This window comes from Agelaius phoeniceus, chromosome 7 (assembly GCF_051311805.1).
Source record: "Agelaius phoeniceus isolate bAgePho1 chromosome 7, bAgePho1.hap1, whole genome shotgun sequence".
In the NCBI taxonomy this organism is placed as follows: Eukaryota; Metazoa; Chordata; class Aves; order Passeriformes; family Icteridae; genus Agelaius; species Agelaius phoeniceus.
In genome coordinates this window covers 39045824-39067998 of record NC_135271.1, presented here as the reverse complement: position 1 = coordinate 39067998, position 22175 = coordinate 39045824, and the positions used below count along the sequence as shown (strand labels likewise).

The following is a 22175-nucleotide window of genomic DNA, read 5'->3' as shown; positions in this document are numbered from 1 at the left end:
GCGTTCTCTTTTGCCTCACTGAACATAATAATTGCCTGGAAAAATAATTTCAAAACTACCGGCAGAACTGGTACCAGAAAATTCACAGGTAACATGAGCCACCATCCACTTCATGTGCAGACTGGGAATTCTGAGCACAGCTGCACCCTTTCCAAGTGTCTAGAGAGACATCAACCCTTCTTTTTGGTATCCATAACCATAGCTTTCAAGGGCCAATTCCTTCTTCTCTTCTTGTGCCTTTTTCAGCTGACACTGCCCTCAAATCCCCACTGGTTTGGGCCATCAGCCCTGTATCTCATAAAACACAAGGTTAAATGAAGCAAATTCAGGAGGACATTTCTATTCTACCCTCAGGACTTAACTAAGGGAAGGATCTGAGGCTGGAAAAGAATAGTTTTTCATTATGGTCACAGAAAGGAAGAATAAACTAAAACCACTGCAGATACAGGCACTGAGGAAAGGCCCTGTGGGCTGATACTTAGAGAAGCTCATTTCTATCCTCACTCAAGTGCTACAGAGGTTAAAGACCAGCTACAACCTGCCATGAAAGGCAAACCCCACATTAATAGGAAATGTGTTCCCCTCCCCCATTCCAAATGTATTTTTTATGAGTAAACATTTCTGTATTAAGACTTACTGTCTTCAAAGATCCCTTTTATGTCCCAAAGGTAACCATTTAAGTGTTCTTATAACAGCCGTTACTTATCTTTACAATGGGCAGTGCATGTGAACTCAGTGTCTGAAACTTTAATTTTGCTATATATTTTTTAGTAACTACATATAAATCCAGCCTGTTTCAAGTGTCAGTGACTCTATGTGACCAAAAGATAGCCTTGGATCTTATTTCACCTGCAAAGACATTGTTCTGAGTGGAATTAAAAGCAGCAAAAGAATTTGCAAAACTCTCAACCCTTTTAACTTGCTTGTATAAGTGATGCAGAATGCACAGAGCTCAGAATATGAGATGCAAATGTTTTTCACACATTCAGTCATCTCATATCTATTTTAAGAGTCACTGCTCCAGCAGTTGAAACACAGGATCCTGCAGTAAAGATGTTTTAAGGATGTCTTTTTAACAGCACAGAAAGTTCCTCAGGAGTTTTCAAAGGGAAAAAAAATCACACCAAACAAGAGCATTGCCAGCTCCTCTGCAGCTGATTACAGTATTAGAACTTGCATGTGCATAGCAGACTAATGGGAAGGTAAGCTGAAACTAAGTTTCTCTCCGAAGCTGTTATCGCATGACAATGATTTTATCCTTCCATCACCTAGCATCCAAGAGTCTCATTACAAAGGACTTGGCTAAGACCACTGTCTATTGCTAGACTGGGTGAATATACATGTCTGTTGGGTGTCTATTGCTTGGGTCAGGGTAAACCATGAAGCTCTCTGCGGTTTCTGTAAATTCATCCAGATGTGTCCAAAATCCCACTGAGGTATTTGGAGCTCACCCACAGACTACTTGCATAAGAAACTGTTTTGAACTAAGAAAAATAATTTTCTCTTTTTTTTGATACAGAATATTTACATTTACAAGTTGTTATTAACAATTTGATGTTCTCCAGCTGAGTTCCAGGTAAGATCACCTGAAAAACTTTCTCACTTCAGAGCAAGCATGGCCGTTTGGAATACATTCCATCTCTATACCCCCAAATGGACTCTCCACTGCAGATATTGAAAACACCTTTACTGCAAGAACTAAAACTTATCTTCCCCAACCCTAAAAAAACTGTTTTATTGTCCCCTTTGGACAACATATGCGACACCTAAGACATATGAAATGGTCACCCTTGTAAGGCAGCACCCAGGGGCAGCAGCACTCTCTTGCAGGTGGTGGGGAGTGGGAAATGGTAACCTCCCCACAGTCTGACCATTAAGTGTTTCCTTGTGACTGATGCCATAAACATGCTACCAGATGCTGATGGATGGGCCTGGAGGCCCAAAGAACAACCCGAGTTCATTATATAAATGAGGGAGCAAAGGGAAGTCAAGCAGCTTTCCCAAAATCATGAAGGAAGTTTGGGACTTCATCAGGACCTGAAACTAATTTTCTCCAGGCTCAGTTCTGTGCCCTCACTGTAGGGAGCCACCAAAAAATTGGGTATCCTCACACAAGCAGCCTCTGGGAGTCGGATCAGCTTCCCACAACACATAATAATTCCCCTCGTTAAAACGGGACGTGCAAACCAATGCCTAAAGTCCTCACCTTTGTGGCTCCCTGGTTTTACTTTATAGTGTGGCTGTAAATGCCTCTGAAAGAACATCATCAGCTGTACCTGCAAACCAACACAAACAGATTTGGCTTAACCTCAAGCCTCACTTGCAAGAAGGCACTTGGACACATTAACACAGGACAGGGATATTCACTCCAGCCAGGATGCAGGAAATTCTCCCCATCACTGCTGGTCCATCCCACAAAGAGTAGCCATAAACCAGGGTGAGTCTCAGGTAGAAAAACTGAGAGAGAAAGGTAATTTTATCACCTCACAAACAGAAAAATTTCATTTCAGGAAAATCTAAATATTGGCCAACATTATGACTCCAGGGTCAGCGGTGCTGATCCCCTGTCACTCTCCCTTGGCTCAGAGCATCCCACAGGTGCATAAACCCTCTGCTTTCTTTAAAAGATTAAACTATTGTTGAAGCAGCACACACAGGGCCAGGGGCTTAGAAGAAGATACCTCCTCTATTGGATAGTTTTCAGGAATGCCAGACACTGATCTTTTATATCAATACAACTGAAGCCATCAAAACATCTACTTTAACTGTTTATTTAAGGATGCATCTGTTGCCAGCTGTGATTTTTTCTGAAAATCTGTCAGTCAAGAGCTGATCACTGTAAGAAAAGAGAACAGAATAGAACAGCTTTCTGGCTAAAATGGCACCATTCAATCCCTGCAAATGTCACCGTATTTTAAAAATCAGATACTGGTGGCAGTAAATATAAATATTTTGCTTATAATTCTCCTGATCTTATTTATGATTTACTTACAATTGGAAGCATTTTCAATGGGATGATCTTAAAAAGATCTGGGATTCCAGGAGGAGGAAGGAAGTATTAAAAAAAAGAGGAGAGAAACCCCCACTGAGCTCTCTAACAAACTACAGAAAAGGCAGAATTGATTTCAGTCAAGTTTGTGATCATGTGGGATCACATTCAATTTTTTTAATTTTCATTTTGGACTCAGCCTATGTGCCCAAAGTTTTGTTCAGTTCTTTCCAGCAAGGTTTGCCTGATTTCAACCCAACACTACTATAGGAGTCACAGAACACCCAGCATAGGTCATTTTCCAACACATGTAAAGTCATAATGTAATGATAAGACATGTAATGTCAGAGTTTAACATAATTCTGAAGAAGTCTGCATGAAAATACTGTATCCCCTTCATTCCTTCAAGAGCTAAATTTACAATCTTGGCTGAGGTTTTATTCTCTGTCATTACCATTAAGATCATAGAACTCATCCTGTCAAGCATAGTCCCCACACAGAATTCATGGGATATCAATTTATTGCAGAATTTAAGGTTTCCACAATTTTTGTCTCACTTGGTTCTGGAAAAATCTGTAGTCTCTAATTATGAGCCCACTGTGCTAGGTACTGAACAAAGGCACTGCTGAGTTAGTTTAAATTCAGTGATAACCTATTTGTGCTACTGAGCATTTTCATACCCTTATGCAACAACCAAGAGGAATGAAGCTGACTGCTGCATCGTGATGTTCTCAGAGGCTCTGGATGATGCATACACAACTTGTGCTCATCTCTCCTGAAGGGAAAGAAACAACGCCTCCGTTTGGCAGATGGGCATGAGGATTTGAGTCATCTGACCATGATTACATGGCATATCATTGAGAGAGGAAGGGCTTGCTAGTGGATATGGTGAACCAAGGAACCTGGGCTAAGACCTCTGTACTATTATCTATATCCCATGTACGCCACATATGAACATCTGAAGTCCCAGAGATAATCAGTTCTTGACATCCCTCTGAAACAGCTCAATCCATATTAGCCACTTTGATCCTGGAAAAAAATCCCCTGTCTCCCTGTCTGCAGAATGGGAGCAATGACCTCTCCCTGTCTTGCCAGGATGTTCATACGCAGACAGATGCTGAAGTGTTGAGGCTGTGTGGGGGCTGCACAAAGCAAGAAATCCCCCCACAAGCCCTGGGCTTCCCAGAAGCCACCATACAGCATAATTAATCTTCTCTAATTATAAAGTTCCAGCGAAACTGGCTGTATCCTCTCAGGCCTCTGCACCTCACTCATCACCACACAAAACCATGAAAACAGACAACCTGATTTCATGGGGGCAGTTTAACAAGGTGAGGAACAATGCCAAGTCCTCTTTTCACTGCAAGGTGTATGGATGCCTTCTCAAGGCCATTTCTTTAGGGGGTGCTGGGAATAAAAGCCCTGTTTCTTGGTGCTGGTATTGGATGCACAGCGTTTCTAGGAACATTTTTCTTTGCCACTCGTCTGACCTCGGGAGCAGTCCCACTGCTCTGTGCAGGCAGCCATGGAACACTCTGCCAAACCCTATCAATTATTTAGCATCCAAAGGTAGACCTAATCTGTGTGATAAAAGGATGGATTTTATCTAAGGCTTGTTCCCCTTAAAGTGATTTACACAACTGGCCTCTCTAGTTGCTTTCCTTAACATAATTATTTACTTTTGCATTAATAGCCTTCCTCCATTTGGGTTATTTTTAGGAGCTTTTTGTAGCCTTGAGAATTTACTATGGTTTTTCCCCTTGTATTTTTAGTGGGGATTTTAAATCTCCCATCTCTCTGAATGGGCTGTTAAAACACTAGTTTTGCCAACCCTGGTGTAAAGCAGGAGCAGCTCTGGGAAGCAGCCCCCCTGGCTATGTTGACATCTGGGCGCTGAGTTTGCTTCTAACTTGAGAAGCCAAGGGTGAGATTTCAGTTCAGAGCTGGCAGTCAGGGCTCCCAGACTGCTCATCAGGCTATGGACTGATGAACATGAATGAAAGGCTTTAAATATTAATCTAGTCCCACCTTGGTTTCTCACTTTAACCCCACTTTGAAATTTTGGCAAAGTTGGGAAGACTGGGATTTTTCCACCTAACATTAAATCAGGCATGAAGCCCTCAAAGGAATAAAGCAGGCACAATGTGATTCACTCCACTCTAATACAAAAGCATCCCAAACTAGACACCTAACACTTAGGCAGCAAACTTAGACAAAATAACTCCCATCCTTTGTCCTCCCATGATTATGGAAGGCTCAAATGCCTTGGCTAATGGGTGCTGTTGGGAGAATTGATTTATAAAACCTGCACAAATTCACAGACATTCAAGCAAAAAGCTGCCAGAGATACTAAAAATTCAAGCTCTGGGGATGTGCTGGCAGAGGAGACAATCCAGGAGATAATCCATTATCACCACTAGATTTTCTTACTTGACTACAATGGACCAATCCACAATAGGTAAGTTTAGCACCAGTTATAAAGGTTATATTTAGGTACCCTCTGAGGGCACTTACATGAAGACTAAACTGGGTCCCCAGAGAAGAAGACTTACCAGTATTTGCCAGAATAAACTTATGGAGCTTACAGAGTAATAGAAACGCAGAAGTTATTATTATTACAGTTATTATTAATGGTAAGATAATACACTCACAAAATACAAAGGTCTTCCAGGTGGCGCTTAATGGTTGGGATCACCAATGCCAGAACCAGCCTGTGAAGAATTACTTGTTCTATTTTAAAGTCATAAAAGCTTTTCAACTTGGCGTGCAAACCGGCAGTATGGTTAGGGATGAAATAAAATTACTCTGTCTTCAAAAGTACCTTTGCATCTGTAACGAGCTGAAATTATAAGAACTTTTGCTTTAACAGTGTGGAGGAGCTATATACAATTAGGGAATGCTAGCTGATGCTGTGAATTATAGAATTGTTTAGGCTGGAAAAGACACTTAAGATCATCATGTCCAACCATAAAGCTGTTGCATCACCTAAGGGCTACACAATTTGAATGAAAAAGTCTGTAAACATTAATGGTTATCCACTCTGAGGTCACACCTTTGCCCACAGGGTTGGCTACCACACAAAGTCAGTAGAGAGGCCTGGGCAAGAACTTTCCCCCATGAGGGAAAAAAGAAAACAAACCAAGAAGTCAGACTCCAATCACACATTTAAGCAAAGCAAAGGATTACCTGGGCTGACTCCTTCGAAGAAGAAACTAGGGAGACAGCATTGCAAGCTGTGGATAGAAGACAAAGGGCAGGCAGAAGACAAAACGTGCTTTTGTAGCACAGTTTGTGGCAATCTTAATTATCAAAATTCTGCCACTGTAACTGAAGAACTAAACCTGCTGTTCCCAGAGTACTCCCTGCCAGGCCCACACCCCAGACACTGCTCATGAAACATAAAAATGGTGCAGCCTGGCTTTGACTTCATCTATCTCTACACGAATCCTTCTCAACTATCCCAAAGAGCAGGTGCCAGGTGACCAGCATGAGACAAAGCTGGCAAGCTTGTCACTGTCCTTGATATCCTGTGACTGGGAACAGTCTCAGCACTGCACCAGTCTGAGCATCTGAGACATCCAGCTGCCCAAAGGGACATGAGTGGGTACACAAGGAACTGTAGGCAATCTGCGCACTCAGAAGGGCTACAGTTGCAAAGAAATACACTTCAGGACCCAAGAGAATTAGTTTCATGAAAGGCTGACAGAAACAGTCAGAGAAGAAATACAGTTCTTGACTGCTGCTGCTCTTGTGGCAGCACTGCACTGAAGCTCTACCCAAGGTGGGGGCCACTGAAGTCTGTGCAGTAGGAGAATTTCTCAGTCTGAATTACAGGACTTTCCCATCATTCAGTTTTAACCACTTGCCCCCTCTCCCCCTGGAGCCAGTCCCAGCTTTTCTGTTGAACACATCTCTCAGTATTTTAAGATGTACACAGCAAAGCAGTGCAGGGCAGGGAAACTAAGAATGTGCTTGTACTGGTTATGTTCCTTTTCCTGGAAAATGTGAACTGAATGAAAAACATTCTTCAAGAAGATCCCTGCCCCTCCAGGGTGGACATAGGAGATGACTTCATTGGGGCTGTTCTCATTCTAATTTGTCTGAGTCTTGGGCCACACAGACTATATATTTTTTCAGTGCACTGAGGTGTGCTGGGATGCTGGCATTTCCTCCTCCTCATTTACATGGTCTTCCCATAATCTAGCACTAAGACAAGCTGAACTGCACAAGGACTCCCTGCCAATGCCACTTGGGGCTTGCTTATGGAAGACCTCTGGAGAGGAATGGGAGGTGCTCCCTGCCCTTCTCCTCTGCCTGTGAAAGGGCTGAGTGTGCTACTTCTGCAGAACTAAGCATTCCTGCCAGCCCATAAATCAAGTGAGCAAACTCCATCCCAATCTCTGATCCACTGCAGAAAAGCCCCATACTCTGCCTTTAAAGCACACACAGGGCAAAGAGCTGTATTTCATCAACTGAAGCCTTAATATCAGAGGAGAGTCGTTACCTCCTGGAAGAAAAAAAAAGCACAGCCAGAGTCGTACTAGTTCTGCAGCTTGGCTTCCCCATGTTTACACCAAATGACTTGTTGAACTTCATTATATACAAAGTATTTCCATAGATCAGAGGCAGGGAGACCTGTGCAGCTAACATAAAATAAATTACCACCCTGTGATAAATGGTTCTATTAGCAATCCAGATTGTTAAACTCAGATACAACAGGATGAAGGGAGCACTGCCCCATTCATTCTCCCTGCGGCAGATACTGAGTTGTAAATAGGTTATTTTGTGTGTAAATAACACATTAAAACTCAGCATTAGCCGTGTCTTTTGATAGAGAGGAAATTGTTCCAAATAAATAATTTCGGACAGGAATGTAAAATAAGCCAGATTTAATAGTGCATGCCTGCTGTAGCTGTGTTAAACATGACTAAAATGATAAACCCCAGAATATACTAATAGTAAACTATGCTCTGACATCAAAGTAATGAGGCTGTATTTTTACTCAGCTTTAGAAATGCTAAAATTAGTCTTGACAGAGCCAGACATCAGAAAAATGTTTCAAACATAAACACCATCAATTTGGGAACTTGGAGTTTGTGTCATGCAGAGGGTGGGGTGGAGAGGGAAAGGTGCATTCTGGACCTTGTTAAAGTTGGGCAGTTAGCATTTAGGAGAATTTGTATTTAATTTTTATTACAAGATGAGAAACCTATCTTCCTAAATATCTCTGCCTTTGAAAGAGTGGCTCATTTAAATTTCCCCTACAGTCATGTGCCTGGGCTTCCTCATGCCTGTAGGTACAGAGGATGTGTCAGAGCCAGCCTGGAGGACAAAACCCAGCCTCACCCGTGGTGCTCTGCACCAAACCCTCCCACCCTACACAGCAATATGGATTTTGGCATTCAACAGAATGGTTTTCTGAACTTGAATAGTTGTATGTTGCCCTCCCAGAAGTAGAGACAATAAAACCAAGAGCCTCTTCTGCAGATCTAACTTGTCTACAGTTCCTACACACTGTCATTATAAACACTTTCCATCGCAGTCACACATACACAGCTGCCCCTACTGCAAGTGAAAAGAGAAGCTTTGACTCCCTGGCCAACATGATTTATGGAAAACCAGAAAATTAGGAGAGACTTCCCTGATGTCATATCTGTGAGGCCAATTTCTAAACATCTGATCAATGAGTTACTATAAAAAAACTGTCGCAGATGATGTTTAAAATGGCAGCTTCAGAAGACTGAGATGCAAATTTTTAGTACAAAAGGACTCTTCTCTACTGCCAGCATCAACAATATTGATCTCTTTTCCCACAGCCATAACTTAATTTGTTAGAGGCTGGAAACATTTGGGACAAATACCCAAAGCAAGGGAACTAGAAATGCAAACTGAACATATTATCTTATAATAATACAGTCTAACTAATAATATAATCAAATAGTTATTCTTCAATTATTTAACCAATATTCAGTTTATTCCTTCAATTAATTAGAAATAAAACCTTATGAATCCATTAATTCCTACAAGGGAAAAAGAAAACCTTATGATCTGAGAAATATGCAAAACATGCTATGATGGCACTCCTTCTGTGTGACTCAGTAGAATAAAGGAGGAGAAATGTGTTGCAAATTACATTTGTTTGGCTCTGGAGAGCAGCTTGGTGATTTGCAGCGCTGGCTGAGCCTCATATGCTAGTACAAAGAGTAAAACTTCTGCAATAAATGAAATCAAGAGTCTGTCTTGGATGAGAATAAAGACTTGCCCGTACGGCCCCAAAGCAGGGTGGGGAGCTCAGAGGCCCCCCCTTTAAAGCTGATGCCCTCCTCAAACTGAACTTTCTAATTAATCTCCAAGCTCGTTTGCTTTCTTCTGTAAAAATATGACCATAAATACTCATAGTTCTGGCCTGTTGTGAATAATTACTTTAGTTTAGAGCATCAAACATGTTACATTAGCATGAATACCATGTAAGTAGAGTCTCATCTCTACCCAGCCTTTTTGTCATCACCTGCTAAATCACACCTTGCAGTTAACTCAGGTTAGAAGACAAGTTCGTATCAATTTTCCTGCTTTCAAGCACATGCACAAGCATGCTGCTGGCTTTCAGGAGCCTGTATTATGTCTAGCCAGAGTTCAAAGGGAAGCACTTGGAGCCACAAGAGCACGTGCATCACCTGCAGCGTCCCGCGGCCAGTGCCCAGCCACACGCTGCTCCACTGCTGCCATTTTGGGTCATTTATGAGCACTTTTCCTCACAGCGTGACACAGATTTCACTCTTTACATCTCATTACACAACGCTTTTATCACAATTCCCCTGACATCTTCAAACAATCCTCAACTTACTTCTCCACTTCCTCCTACTAAAAGGAGAAATATTGAGCCCATAAATCACTTTTTTCCAAAGGTGAGAGCACACTGCTAACAGAACACATTATACTAGATGCTTAAAAACCAATTAGGTCTCCAGGGATGCCACACGGGCTGATGGACACTCCACCTCAGGGCATCCTCATTTGGATCTCTGGAAAGGTTGTGACTGCTTCCTCAGTGGAGGCGCTCCCAAGGCAAGTGCCAAGTGGGGAGAAGGTGTTTATTCATAACAGCACATCTCTGGGTTGTGAATTTTAGAACATGCTTGGACTACGTTGGGGCCAATCAACCCTTCAAGTCTGCCAGTCACTGAGATGATACCTCAAGTGGGCTGCCTCAGTAGTTCCTACAGCCTTTGCTTCTTCAGGGATTTGCTGGGGGGTGCCAAGCTTCTGCACATTGCTGTCCCCCCTATTTCTGCTTCCTGGCAAGCCTTCCTTTCTGCCACTTTGTGCAGTGCTCACAAGGAAAGTGGCTCAGACCCATCCAGCACCACAAAACTGCGTTTCCCTCCAAACAATTTTATAAAAGACTTTTTGGTTGCTTTTAAGAAAATGTTTCTCAAACACACAAACTAATCTGATAGATTACTAGCCACTCTACTTTATTCTGTGCATCTGAATCTTCACAGGTCAATTGGAAAAAGAAACCTGAGTAGCAAAGTTTACGGAAAAGGAGTGATAAAGCAGATTTAAGCCTTTTTGGTCGGAAACTATCTTCAAAACTCAGGCAACAAAAAACTCAAACTCTCCAGCCAATCTAAGTAAGAAAGAGAGGAGCTCACAGAAGAGTCATTCTGTTCTCCTGGGGTGATGAAAAACCACCCTGCACTGAAGGAAGGGGAGAGGACAGGATTATTTTGAGGTAGACTCTGACTAGCAACAGCATGTATTTCAAAAAGGAAAAAAAAAAGCTGTCTGCAAAGTTTACACAGCTGGGGTGTCTCCTGTCACATCCAAACTGGTGGAAACTAAATTTGTCTCTTATACCCTGTCCAAAGATGACAACCAGTCCCCTGCAAGAGGGCAGCTATGGTGGCTCCCCAGTGGGCACAGCCTGGCCCACAGCTGTGCCACCATGATGGGCCCTGGCACTACTCTGGATATCCACCAGCACACGTGTACCAGAGATGGGAGTGGGTTTTGCATGCCACAGCAAGCAGGAGGAGGCAGGAGCAACATCCCTGCATGTTCACCTGCACACCAGTTACATCCACCAGTAATGGTTCCATGCCTGCAGGTGTCCACAAGAGCTTCCCAGTTGACTTCAACAGAAGCAAGACCAAAATCTTGCTTAACACACTGATTTGAACAGGAACAGCACAAGTGGAGGGGTTTCTTTATGAACATGCCTGCACTGGGTCTGGACATTCCCAAATTCCTCTCTAACCATGAAATCCCAGCAGCAATGACTGAAGACCACGCAGTCTGTTTAGCTCATTAGCAGGATCACAGCTGGCACATGACACCCCTTTCTGACCAGGACAATGAGGTGCTCCCCATCTCCAGCCAGTCCCACCAGGCACTCTTTAACCATGGAGGAGTGGAGGGCACAGTGCTGCCAACACTGTGCAGCACCAGTCAGCTGATGGCAAGCATTGATGGGATGCCCCAACTCCCCCCCAGCCACCCCTCACCCCAGCCCAGTTCTCCATCACACCACGGTGACGTTTGGATGCCGCGCAGTGACACAGCTTCCAGATCCTCTGACAGCCCAGAACCCCAATAAACTCAGCGTGTTCACAGGAAGACAGATGCCACCATACTTATTAAATTCTTACAGTCTAATGAAAAACACCCCTGCTGCTTTCAAATTGTGGAAAACAAAGTACCTCCTTGTGACACTGCTGCTCCCGCTGCTGCTAAAGGAGGGGGTTTCTTCCCCGTCTCTGTAAAGCCATTCCCCTCCAGAACAGCACCTTTCCCTTCTTTTTTCCCAGCAGCTGTTGAAGCAGAAGTTTCCATCTTAGACGGGCATCTTCCAGCTCAGGAACCCTACAGGACATAAAACAAAACCAGATTCTGGTCACCACTCACAAAACAGGAAGAATCAACTCCATGAAGCATAAGATGGTTTGGCAGAGTTCAAAAGCAAATGGCAAGCAGCAAAGAATTCCTGGGTTCCTAACTCCAGCAAACATAGGCACAAAGGCCACAACCATGTAAAGGACTGGGTGCTCTCACAGATCTACAAAGATCAGGACCAAAAACCAATCCCCAGCTAAACTTGGGCTATACAGTAAAGTTTACAGGTCCAAAGGGCTTTCCAGGGTTATAGGATAGGTGAGATACAAATATTTAGCACACATTACATGGATTTACCCATTGTATACATGACCTAGATCATCCTAAGAAAAAACTCAGTGAAAAATTTTCAATAAAATACAGATAAACATATATTCAAAGTGAGGTTTTTTTTCTATCCCACAGTGGGTGGCTATGCTGTGGGCTGGTATGGAACCAGTGTCATGATCAAAACTATTCAGCAATGCTTATAGATAAGCCATAGCAGGTCTGCCATATCCCATCAAGCTCTCACTGGTGAAGTCTAACAAACACTGATCCCTTTCTCTCTCAAAAAACTTCTTCTATCCTGACTAATTGCATCTAAAAATCAGCCACAAATAGTGAATTAAATGCCATGAAATATCCACAAAACAAGAAGATACAAATAACCTAGGTTTTTAAACTTAGGTTGATAAAACATTGCAGCTCCTGAACTTTTTGACCATTTTTTTCTGCATGATTTAGACTTTAAAGCAAACATATGGGTATCCAAAATCTGCTGTAAAAACAGGGTTTCTCTAAAATGATGAGGCATACTTTATTTCTGAATGCAAATACTTTGTTCCCCTCATTTTACCTCGTTTGATATCACACGTCTCCACCTGACTCCTCCTTGCAGGTAACCAGCACAGTTACCTGGCACTATCAGCCTCAGGCTGGGCTTGGGAAAACCCACTGCTAATTCCTCTTTCCTTTCTAATTTTAATGCAGATCTGCAATTTTTCACATGCAAATTTTCAAATGCAAATTTTTCATCTCCTGAAATACTCTGGAGCACACTGGCTGTTTGCCTTACTAGAATTAATGGGATTGGGGAAATATCTGGGAAACCAGAACATTTTTTGTGTGTGTGTGCGGGTAGTTTTACCACCATTGTGCCAATTCAGAACTTCCCTCCCTTTGCTCTGGAGGACTGACTTGACTCCTGAAAATATTGAACTAAAAGGTGAACTCTCCTAAAAACTTGAAAGCACAAAGATTTCAGGAGTTCCCACCCTGTGATGGACCTGGTGCCTGTGCAGAACTGTCACCACTGCCTGGGCTCTGGGACAGTGGTGTCCCACCAAGCAGCTGTGTGCTGCAGCCTGAGCAGCTCATCCCAGGAGCCTTCAGGCGTGGCTCACGTTAATGGGACAATGAAGTGATGGATCTGTGGTCACAGTGTGCAGCTGTAAGCTGCAGAGCTCGCACTGGAAATGACAGGACCCACAATTACAGGCTTTACTGATGACACAAGGCTCCGCTGAACACCGAGGTGGCCCCTCAAGGTCCTGCCCCGGCATGTGCTGGGCTTGATGGCAAGCATGGGATGTGTTCCTGGGGCCAGGACTTTACAGTGGTTTAATCCAGGAATCAGGTTGGGTTACAGGCCACGTATGAAATAAATACACCCGAACTGCAGGAGTATTTGACCTAGGTCTGACAGCCTGGGCTTCTGTTCGTTAAGCAAATAAACTTCAGAGGCTCCATGGCTAACCCCCCACCTGTTTCTTCTTAGTCCCTCCTTTCAAGGCTTTGCACTTTTGTTTGAAACCAGACGCTGGCCCTCGCACCCCAACCCCCCTTCTCTGGGCACCCTGACCCTGGGGGCAGCCCTGGGGGTGAGGGAGCATCCTCGGGCACTGCAAAGCTCAGCAGCCAGCGAGGGGAAGGAAGGAACTGGTAACAGGACTTGTTCTGTGAAACATGCAGATAAGAGCCATGGTTTTTTTTCCAGAGATGCCTGAAGCAAAACCTCTACATCCCTGCCACAGACACCTCAGTAGGGACCCAGTTTTTCAGATGTGTCATTTATCCAACTGGAATGTGACAGGAGATCATGCCTGTATTTGAAAATCTGGTCTTTGCAGCTGTAATGCTCTCTTTTCAGATGAATTATGAATTTAAAACAATATTCAAGTGTTTGTAATAAGTGGTTGTATTAAACAGGTAAATCCTCAAATACCAGATTAGAAAAAAAATAAATAATGCAACTACTCTAATCTCACAGGATTTAGGGTAATAAATCTATAATTATTTTTGCTTTGTAAAGGTGCCTGGGGCAGAGCAGGCTGACTGTGAGGTTCCGAGCTTCTCCCCAAGTCAGCAGCAACTAAAAGTCATTTTCTTTTCACAGCACCCCACAGCCAGAGCTGATCATCTCAGCCCAGGAAGACACAAGCATCCTTCCTGCCAGATCCTGCTCTGCTCAGCACCTCTGCCCACAGACCAGTGAGCAAAGGAGCACCAACACTGTTTCATACCCCACCTTTTGAGGTTTCACAGACAGCAGCCAAGAGCTGGTGGCCAGCAGCCTTCCCTGTGGTGCAATGTGTGACCAGGACACAGCACTGGAACTCTGGAGATTTAGGTCCCCATCATGGACCTGCTACAGTCTCCTCAGTGTCCCTGGGCAAAAAGCTTAACTCCTCTCTTGCAACCAGTTTCCACAGCCATAAAATAGGAAATAGTACTTTGCCCTATTTGCAAAGTGCTTTGAGATCCTTTGAGGCACAAGGCTATGGAAGTGTTTTTATTACCAGTATAAGAAGATATATTGGTGGAGGCAGTCAATCCACACTATCCAGGAGCACAACATTCATTTTTTAAGCAATGCATACTTTGCTTTCTGTTTGATGCTAAACTTTTTCTGCTGCTCTGTGCCACACAGAATTTATAAATTCAATGACAGATTAATCTTAGCAGTGAGCCATTTGGCATGAAAAAGGGTTTCACAGGGAGCCTGCTTTTTCCTGTAAAGAGCATGCATTTAGGAGTGACTATACAGAGAAAGACCCTATGCACTTATTCAAGCACAACTCTCTGCCCTCCGTCATTACTCAGAATTAGAAAACCAGAATGGATTACTCAGATTTTTCCTAAGGTTTGTAGCTTTCTCTGCAGGAGGAGGACTGGGTAATTGATTTTGACACTAATACCAGCACTATTCATATGCCCTGTAATATAATTCTGCAGTGACACTAAAAAGGCAGCCATCTGAGATCTGAACAAGGAAAGTGCTATATGATTTGCCCTAGACAACCCTAGCTATTTTAACAGCTGTGTTGTATATTAAAAGGGAGAAATCCCAACAGAATTAAAAACAACAAAGTCACATTTGCCTTTGAGGGAAAACAAGAAGCCGTAAACTTTCCTAATAAAACAATCCCTCCCGCCAAGTGCTTGAGGAATGGTCTGAAGTGCTGTCCGAAAATGCCTGTCTCTTTTGGAGGGCATCAGCCTGAGCAGGACTGCTGGCAAACTTAGGAATGAACAGATACTCATCAGCCATACCCTCTGCACACCCTTTTTTTTTTTTTTTTTTTTTAAAAGGCAATTATTTCCTTCTTCAGGATTGTTCTTTCATCAGGAAACCCCCTTCTCCTCCCCTAGACAGGGCAGAAAACACATTTTTTTTCTTCTCTGTGACAAATGAATGACCAATTTTGCCTATATCTGCTCAAAGAGTAAGCAGCACTGTGGGAGTGATCCTCTCTGGCAGAGGGCAGACACTGCCAGTGACACTGAGACTCAGATCCAATCCTGAGTGCCACCTTCAAGGCTGGTAGCCCCATGCAAGGGGCAGAAAGGGATTTCCAAAGCATGCTTCCAGAAGCCATCTCACTTTCTGGGAATATTTTGGGCTTTCTCAGACCAGTGTGTATTCTCTCTTCATTCTGAGTTCACCCCCACCTGACCTCCCCACACACAGCCCTAGCAGTGCCAGTGAGGTGGCGTCACCTCCAGGGGACACGCTGGACGTGTGCTGGCTGCTGACACCAGCACCACAGCCAGTGTCCATTACCACTGCTGCTGGCTCCTGGCAAGGCTGATGGGAGCTGGGATAACCAAGGGCAGCTTTGCACAGCTCTTGCCAGGTTTGTGCTCAGGCACCCACAGGGAGACAATAAATTCTGCCACATCAGCCCTATGTAGGTACAATCCCAGGTCTGATAGCTTTTCCTGGTGTGCTGCTTTAGTGAAGATAAACAAGGACACACTCCCACCATCTCTTCTTTTCAGTGGACTGTATCATACAGCTAAAGCCTTCTGAATACATGATCCACTTATGAAATTCAGTGTGAGCCAACTGCTCTGAACATTGGCTTAATACAATGGCTGCTGTGATCCTTTTCAGTCTCCCAGGGTTTGAGCCAAATTATGTTCTCAATTACGTGGAAGTAGCAGCAGTTAACCTGGTGAAGTCATAGGCTCTGTACCACAGCAAAACTTGACCCCTCTATTTTCTTTTATATCAGCAAATGCTTCAAATTACTAAAGAAAGTTTTTTCTGTCTAAATGCCACTAGTAAATCTTGGGACTATCCAAACAGGCTGTCTGCTGCTGAAGGACCTACAACTGTTTACAGAATATCAATCTCAGGTAAAAGCAGCATAAATATTAATTCAGAACTAATCACTTTTGAGGTCCTCCTGACACAAGGTTTCCCATCTTGACATTTCTTAGGAATGGTTTGCTTGGGCCAATCCTATAGGGTTGATTACACATGGAAATTAGAGCTGTACACTGGGGCAGTAGCTCTCTGTCTGGGAGCCACTCCTGCCCCTTACCCTCAAAAAAACCTTCTGTGGTGGGTCCCTCCCAGCTTCTGGGATGAAAGGAAGCAGAGACAAACCCATGCTGGCAGAAGCAGGGCTAGAAGGGCACAGAGCTGCTCAGGAGTTATGCTGGTTTTCTACCCCTTACCCTGACTCCTGCTCAGAGGAGAGAAATACCAGGCTGCCAAAGGGAGGGAGGAGGGAGCTGTGCTAGCAGCAAACAGGATAGGAAGACACACAAGTTCTGCCTGCCTACTCCCAAAGGTAAGGCTAAAATTGCTGAGAAATCTGAGAAAGCTTGACCCAACAGTTCCAGCCCATGGTAAAAGTTGTATCACTCCAAAAAATGAAAAGAAAAAAAAAAAAAAAAAAAAAAGAGAGGAGGGAAAAAGAGACAAAAAATACCCCCAGTAGGGTTGGCAAAACTGCAATAGTTATACAGGTTCTGGAATGTACAAAGGCTGAAATCAGAGACTTAGCATCTCTTTTGAACTTCAAAAACAACAAGTCTCTTCAAATCACTCCGTTAATTGGCTTTAAATTAGAATTCTAAGTTTAATGAACAAATCCTTCGCGTACGGCATGAAACGGATACACTTCTAGATTAACTTCCTGATCAACACCATCTGCCATTTCCATATGGCAACAGCAAACCAAAAGCACGAGGAAGAAGCTGCTCTGCAGTACTGGGAGGGGTCAAAGTGCACCCAGAACTGACTGGGGCTTGGTAGGGTCTCTCTGTACTGTAGTAACATCACCTCCAGCCAGCTCCACAAGTCCTGGGATATTTCAGGCACAATTCTGTCCAGGAAGGTAAAGAAAGGAAAAGTGCAGGGTAGGAAGGAGGCATGAGGGAAGGAGGGATGTTTGAAAGGATGATTGGATGGATGTGGAAAGAGCAGTAAGTTCCTGAAGATGGACAAGGGCCTGGAAAATAGGAAATAAGGGGATAGGGGGATGACCTTAAAGATTACTGAGGAGTATGAGTGAATGAAGCACAGACAATGGCAAATCCTGTGTAAACAGAGAAGAACAGAGAAGAAGCAAGACTGTAGGCAGACCTGGCTCCTCAAGAGATGGAGATACATGCACTGCTGGGGCAGGGGTAGGCACAACATGACATCTGCTCATGGGAGGGACAGGACAGGGAGGCAGGGCACAGAGGGAAGAGAGACACAGGGAAGAAAAGTGACATGCAAGGTTCTCTGATAGAAGAAATATGCCCGGCAAACAGCTTCGAAGAGTGCAGCCTTCCAGCCTGCTCCATCACTCTTTGTACATGGAGTACCTAAGACTTTGTGCCTAGGCACAAAAAGACTTTACTGCTTCAGGTGGTCGCAGCCATGTGAAAGGAAACCATCTCAAAAAGAGTCACAAGTGCTGCCCCCCCCTACTTACGCTGACACTGACCACAGCAGCCTTCCCCTAACATCACACAAGGACAGTAAGAGTGGTAGCACTCAGAGATTATCACCACATGGACTGTCTGTAAATATTCAGCCACCTGCTCAAGAACCAGCCTTCAGCAGCTCCTGGGAGTCCTTCCAGCAGGAGCCAGTCACTGATGGGTGCTACGCAGCAAGGCTGCAATGCCAGCATGCACAGAGGGGCAGCCAGCCCTTGGGCCCCCAGGTCCTGGGCAGGGCTGACAGAGGTGGCATAGCATTTGTGGGAGAGACACGTCCTTCAGGAATGGCCACCACAGGCCAGCTATCCTAGGATGCTCTGTGGCACCAAATGACAGCACTGAGGCCACTGTACTGCAACATAAATTATTTTTTCCTTTCTAAAGCCATTTTACTTTCTAGGCTGCATTTATTGGAAAGGAGATGATATTAAAGAGAGGAACTAAAATTTCAGCCGTTTTTCAGGTTTAGCCTGATGTTCCTATTTTTCACAAACACTAATGTCACTTTAATATTGCTGCTTCATTACAAACAAGTATGATTTATAAAACAGCAGAACATTTGAATCGTTTCCCCACTTCCAGTATATTTCCAAGTTGCCAAACTTAGAGCCTTGAACAAAAATTATCTTTCAGATGCTGGGTTAAAAACAATCACAATACATCATCAAAACAAACGAACAGACATAAAAGCTCAAAGCCAGACACAGAATCAGCACTGGTCCATGCTGAGGCATGCAGGCTGGGGTACCTGACTTTCCCTCCTTTCCCTCAGAAGTTATCTTTGTTTCTTACTTTGGAAGAGCTGAGAAGATGGAGGAGTGGGGGCTGGAGGGAAGAGTCTTTTGTGGTAGAACAGGAAAACAAAGTCATGCTTGTAATTTTACAAAACCAATCCTACATGTCTTATCATGAGAAAATTTCCACTAAGCAAATTCCGACATGCGAAAAAACCGTCAAAGAAGATAATCAAGACACTCCTGTAGTCAGACGCTGTATTAACATGCAGCAAAAAATATGGGAGGAGGCACCAGGTAAACAAAAATTGCTTAAAACTGATGCGTCACCATTATAACTGGTCCATGAATCTTCATTGGGTTTTGTTTATTTGTTTGCTTTTGTTGTAAGAGTGAGAGAATTGTGGCAAAGCGTTGTCTAAGTTTGTGTTTTTGATGTAAATCCAAAGAAGTTTTCAATTTCCCGTTACACAACTGTGTTTTTTCCAAAAACAGAACCAAAATTACAAATACTACCTATGTGTGCACACACGTATCTAATGAAGAAGTATTGTTTTCATTTTAGGGAACCTTCGCACACCAAAATAGAAAACTAAAAAAAAGGCAATATAGCACCCCCTGAACACCCCCTTCATCAAGCCTTCTCATGCTCCAACAAGAGCAGGAACTGCTAATAACTAACATGTCAGAGAAAACATATGTGGTGCTTGGCAGCCACACCAGGGTGGGTTACAGCTAAACAGGGTGGGTGACAGACTGCATGAAGACCAGGGTGGAGGACCATTAAACTGTTAACAACAAAATTAGACTCTAATTGCAAATCACTAGTAACCTAATGACTTTTCATCAGGTTTTATGAGTAAAAGATACTACAAAAGTAAATTGCACATACTAGAAGAGGAGCAGAAACTGATTCTGAGCAGAAATGTTTATGCAGAGTCCACAGAGCAGAGAAGGGTCAGCACAGGAGGTCTGGCTAACAGGAGAAGAGCTGCCTTGATATTGGATTCAAGGGAGGTTTTGAGAAGTGAATGTTTTGTTGGCTTGGTGGTGACTGAAGGAGAATCCTCTTGGGGTTTCACTTCCGTGCTGCAGTAGTTTGGGCACTTTCAACTCTCATGAATGAAACCCCAAATACAAACCACATGGACTGAAGTTTAATGGGTTTGCTTTATGTAGGGGTGGGATGAGTAATAATGTCTTGTAGTGGCTAGTCCATCCAGATGACATTGAACAGGCTCCAAAGCTTGGATAAGAAACCCCTCATTTGGCTCAAGAAATGAAAATCTTTATTTTGAGCAATGAAAGATGAAGGACTGCATCCTTGCAAAAATCCCTATAGCAACTAGGCTCTTTCAGAACATGTTTCATTACAAAATTTTGGTTTATTTTTAAACATTACAGTTCTGTTCATCAGCCTATTGAATTCTCCCTCCAGAGGCACACATGTAAGCATGCAGAAGAGAGAAGCCTGGGAAGGCAACAAGAATGTAATTAAAAACAAAAAGCAACACTTCAGTTGGCTCATTTTCCTCTACTGAACACATACACCACACAAGCTGCTATTCCACACTTTATTCCACTTCACATATTGTCTTTATAAGACTCCAGTTGCCAGCTGGAGGCAGGATGCAGACCACATAAAATGGCTGGCAGTTCATAAACAGGAGAACGGAGAAAAATTCATCCAGATGAGAATGGCAGAAGAGTTTCTCAAAGGAACATATCTAGGATTGGAAAGGGACCATGGAGGTCATCAAGGTCAGCCTTATGCTCACAACTAGCATTTGAAAAACCCAAAACTGTTGCAATATCTGACGGCTGCTTTTGTAGGAGAGGTCAGAGTTATATGGGATGAACCCATGAACCACAACAAAGACTAGTCTGCAATGACACAAGCATGCTGGTGAAGAAAAATTCCAGGAGAACCAAAAATCCTTGCAAGGAACATTCCATGAGGAAGAATGAAATCAATACTTTGAAGAGCATTCAATTTCTGTGAGCTGTGACTCAAGTTACAAAGCTATGTATTTTTCCAGAAATTAACAGTTAAGTAAGTGGTGACTGGCAGAGCCCCTGTGTTTTCAGCAGTGCAGGTCCATCTTTACAGAGAAAAGAAACTGTACAATGTGGCTGGCTGTCATTACAGTGGATGGGAATAAGTCTTTCAGGAGACAGGCTAAAGTATTCAGGAGGGTATTAAGCTAATGACAAAAGACAAGGGTGAAAATGAGCACTCATTTAGCCAGAAATCAAGATGTCAAGATTAAAATTAATCAAGGTACCAAGGGACTCAAAGAGAAGAGATTCCTTAATTGTGTAGACTGTAACACTATGAACATGAGTAATAAACAAGAAGTGGAATAGCTCCTTTAATACACAAATTAGTCCTGACTGGTATTACTGAATCTGGTGGAAACATTCACATGAATGGAGAGTTACAATCATTTTGTGTATCAGGGACTGGAAACAAACACAGAGCCATGAAGTCTGTCAGTGACAAATGGGTGTTGACATGGTAAATAAAGATGATTGCTTTATACCAGTGAGATGCTCTCCATGCCTAGATGGCCTAGATAAAGATTATAGGTTCTAAAGCAACCACATACAAGGCCACACATCTGGAAAATAATTGATTAAAATGAAAACTGTCTGAGAAACACTGACCGGAGATTACTTGAAGTTTATGGTGGGCAGACAGTGTCTGAGAAGCTCCATGGAGGGTACCAACATTAAAACTATTAAAGCAATATGTGTTTGTCTACACAGGGTTTGGGAGGCTGTAATGCCTCTCTGCCTAACCCTGAACTGACAATATGTGCAGTTCTGGTGCCCATAGCCCAAGCAGAGAGATGAAAACTGCCAAGGCTCCTGTGCCACACATGAGAAAAATGAAAGAGAGGTCAACAGAGAGGCACTTGCAGAATGAGCTGATCAGTAATATTAACAGATACACAACCACAAAGGCTAAGAGACAGATATTAAACTAGAGAAATTCAGATTAGAAACAAGGCTCCCAGTTTCAACAGAAAAGAGCACTAGATTCAGGCTGGTGCCAGACTTTCTAGCATGGCAGAGCTGACATTTTGTTCAGGTATTTTTCAGGAGGTCTGCTGTAGTGTGCCTTATCACAGCACATGAGTTTTAAGTACAAGATGGATTTAAGTACAGGAAAGTCCTCTAATGGTATTATAGAGAAGGTTAGACTAGATCAGCACCTTGATCCTCTGTGCACCCATGTATCAGGGTATTATTAATAGTTGGTCTGCCATACCCTCACAAATCAAAACATCTGCATTTATTATGATTCAATTTTAGCATGACTATCTCTGCTGACAACAAAACTAATG

General features: G+C 43.3%; 1 protein-coding gene across 4 annotated transcripts in view; it reads right to left on the bottom strand.

Moving 5' to 3' along the window:
• The window catches only part of GLI2 (GLI family zinc finger 2), a 192056-nt gene that overhangs the window by 127554 nt on the left and 42327 nt on the right, over nucleotides 1-22175 (bottom strand). For all 4 annotated transcript variants that reach the window (XM_077181631.1, XM_077181632.1, XM_077181630.1 and 1 more), the window contains exon 2: nucleotides 11692-11854. In XM_077181631.1, the coding sequence (XP_077037746.1) occupies nucleotides 11692-11824 (133 nt within the window). In that variant the 5' untranslated portion in view covers nucleotides 11825-11854. The remainder of the gene's footprint in view (nucleotides 1-11691; nucleotides 11855-22175) is intronic.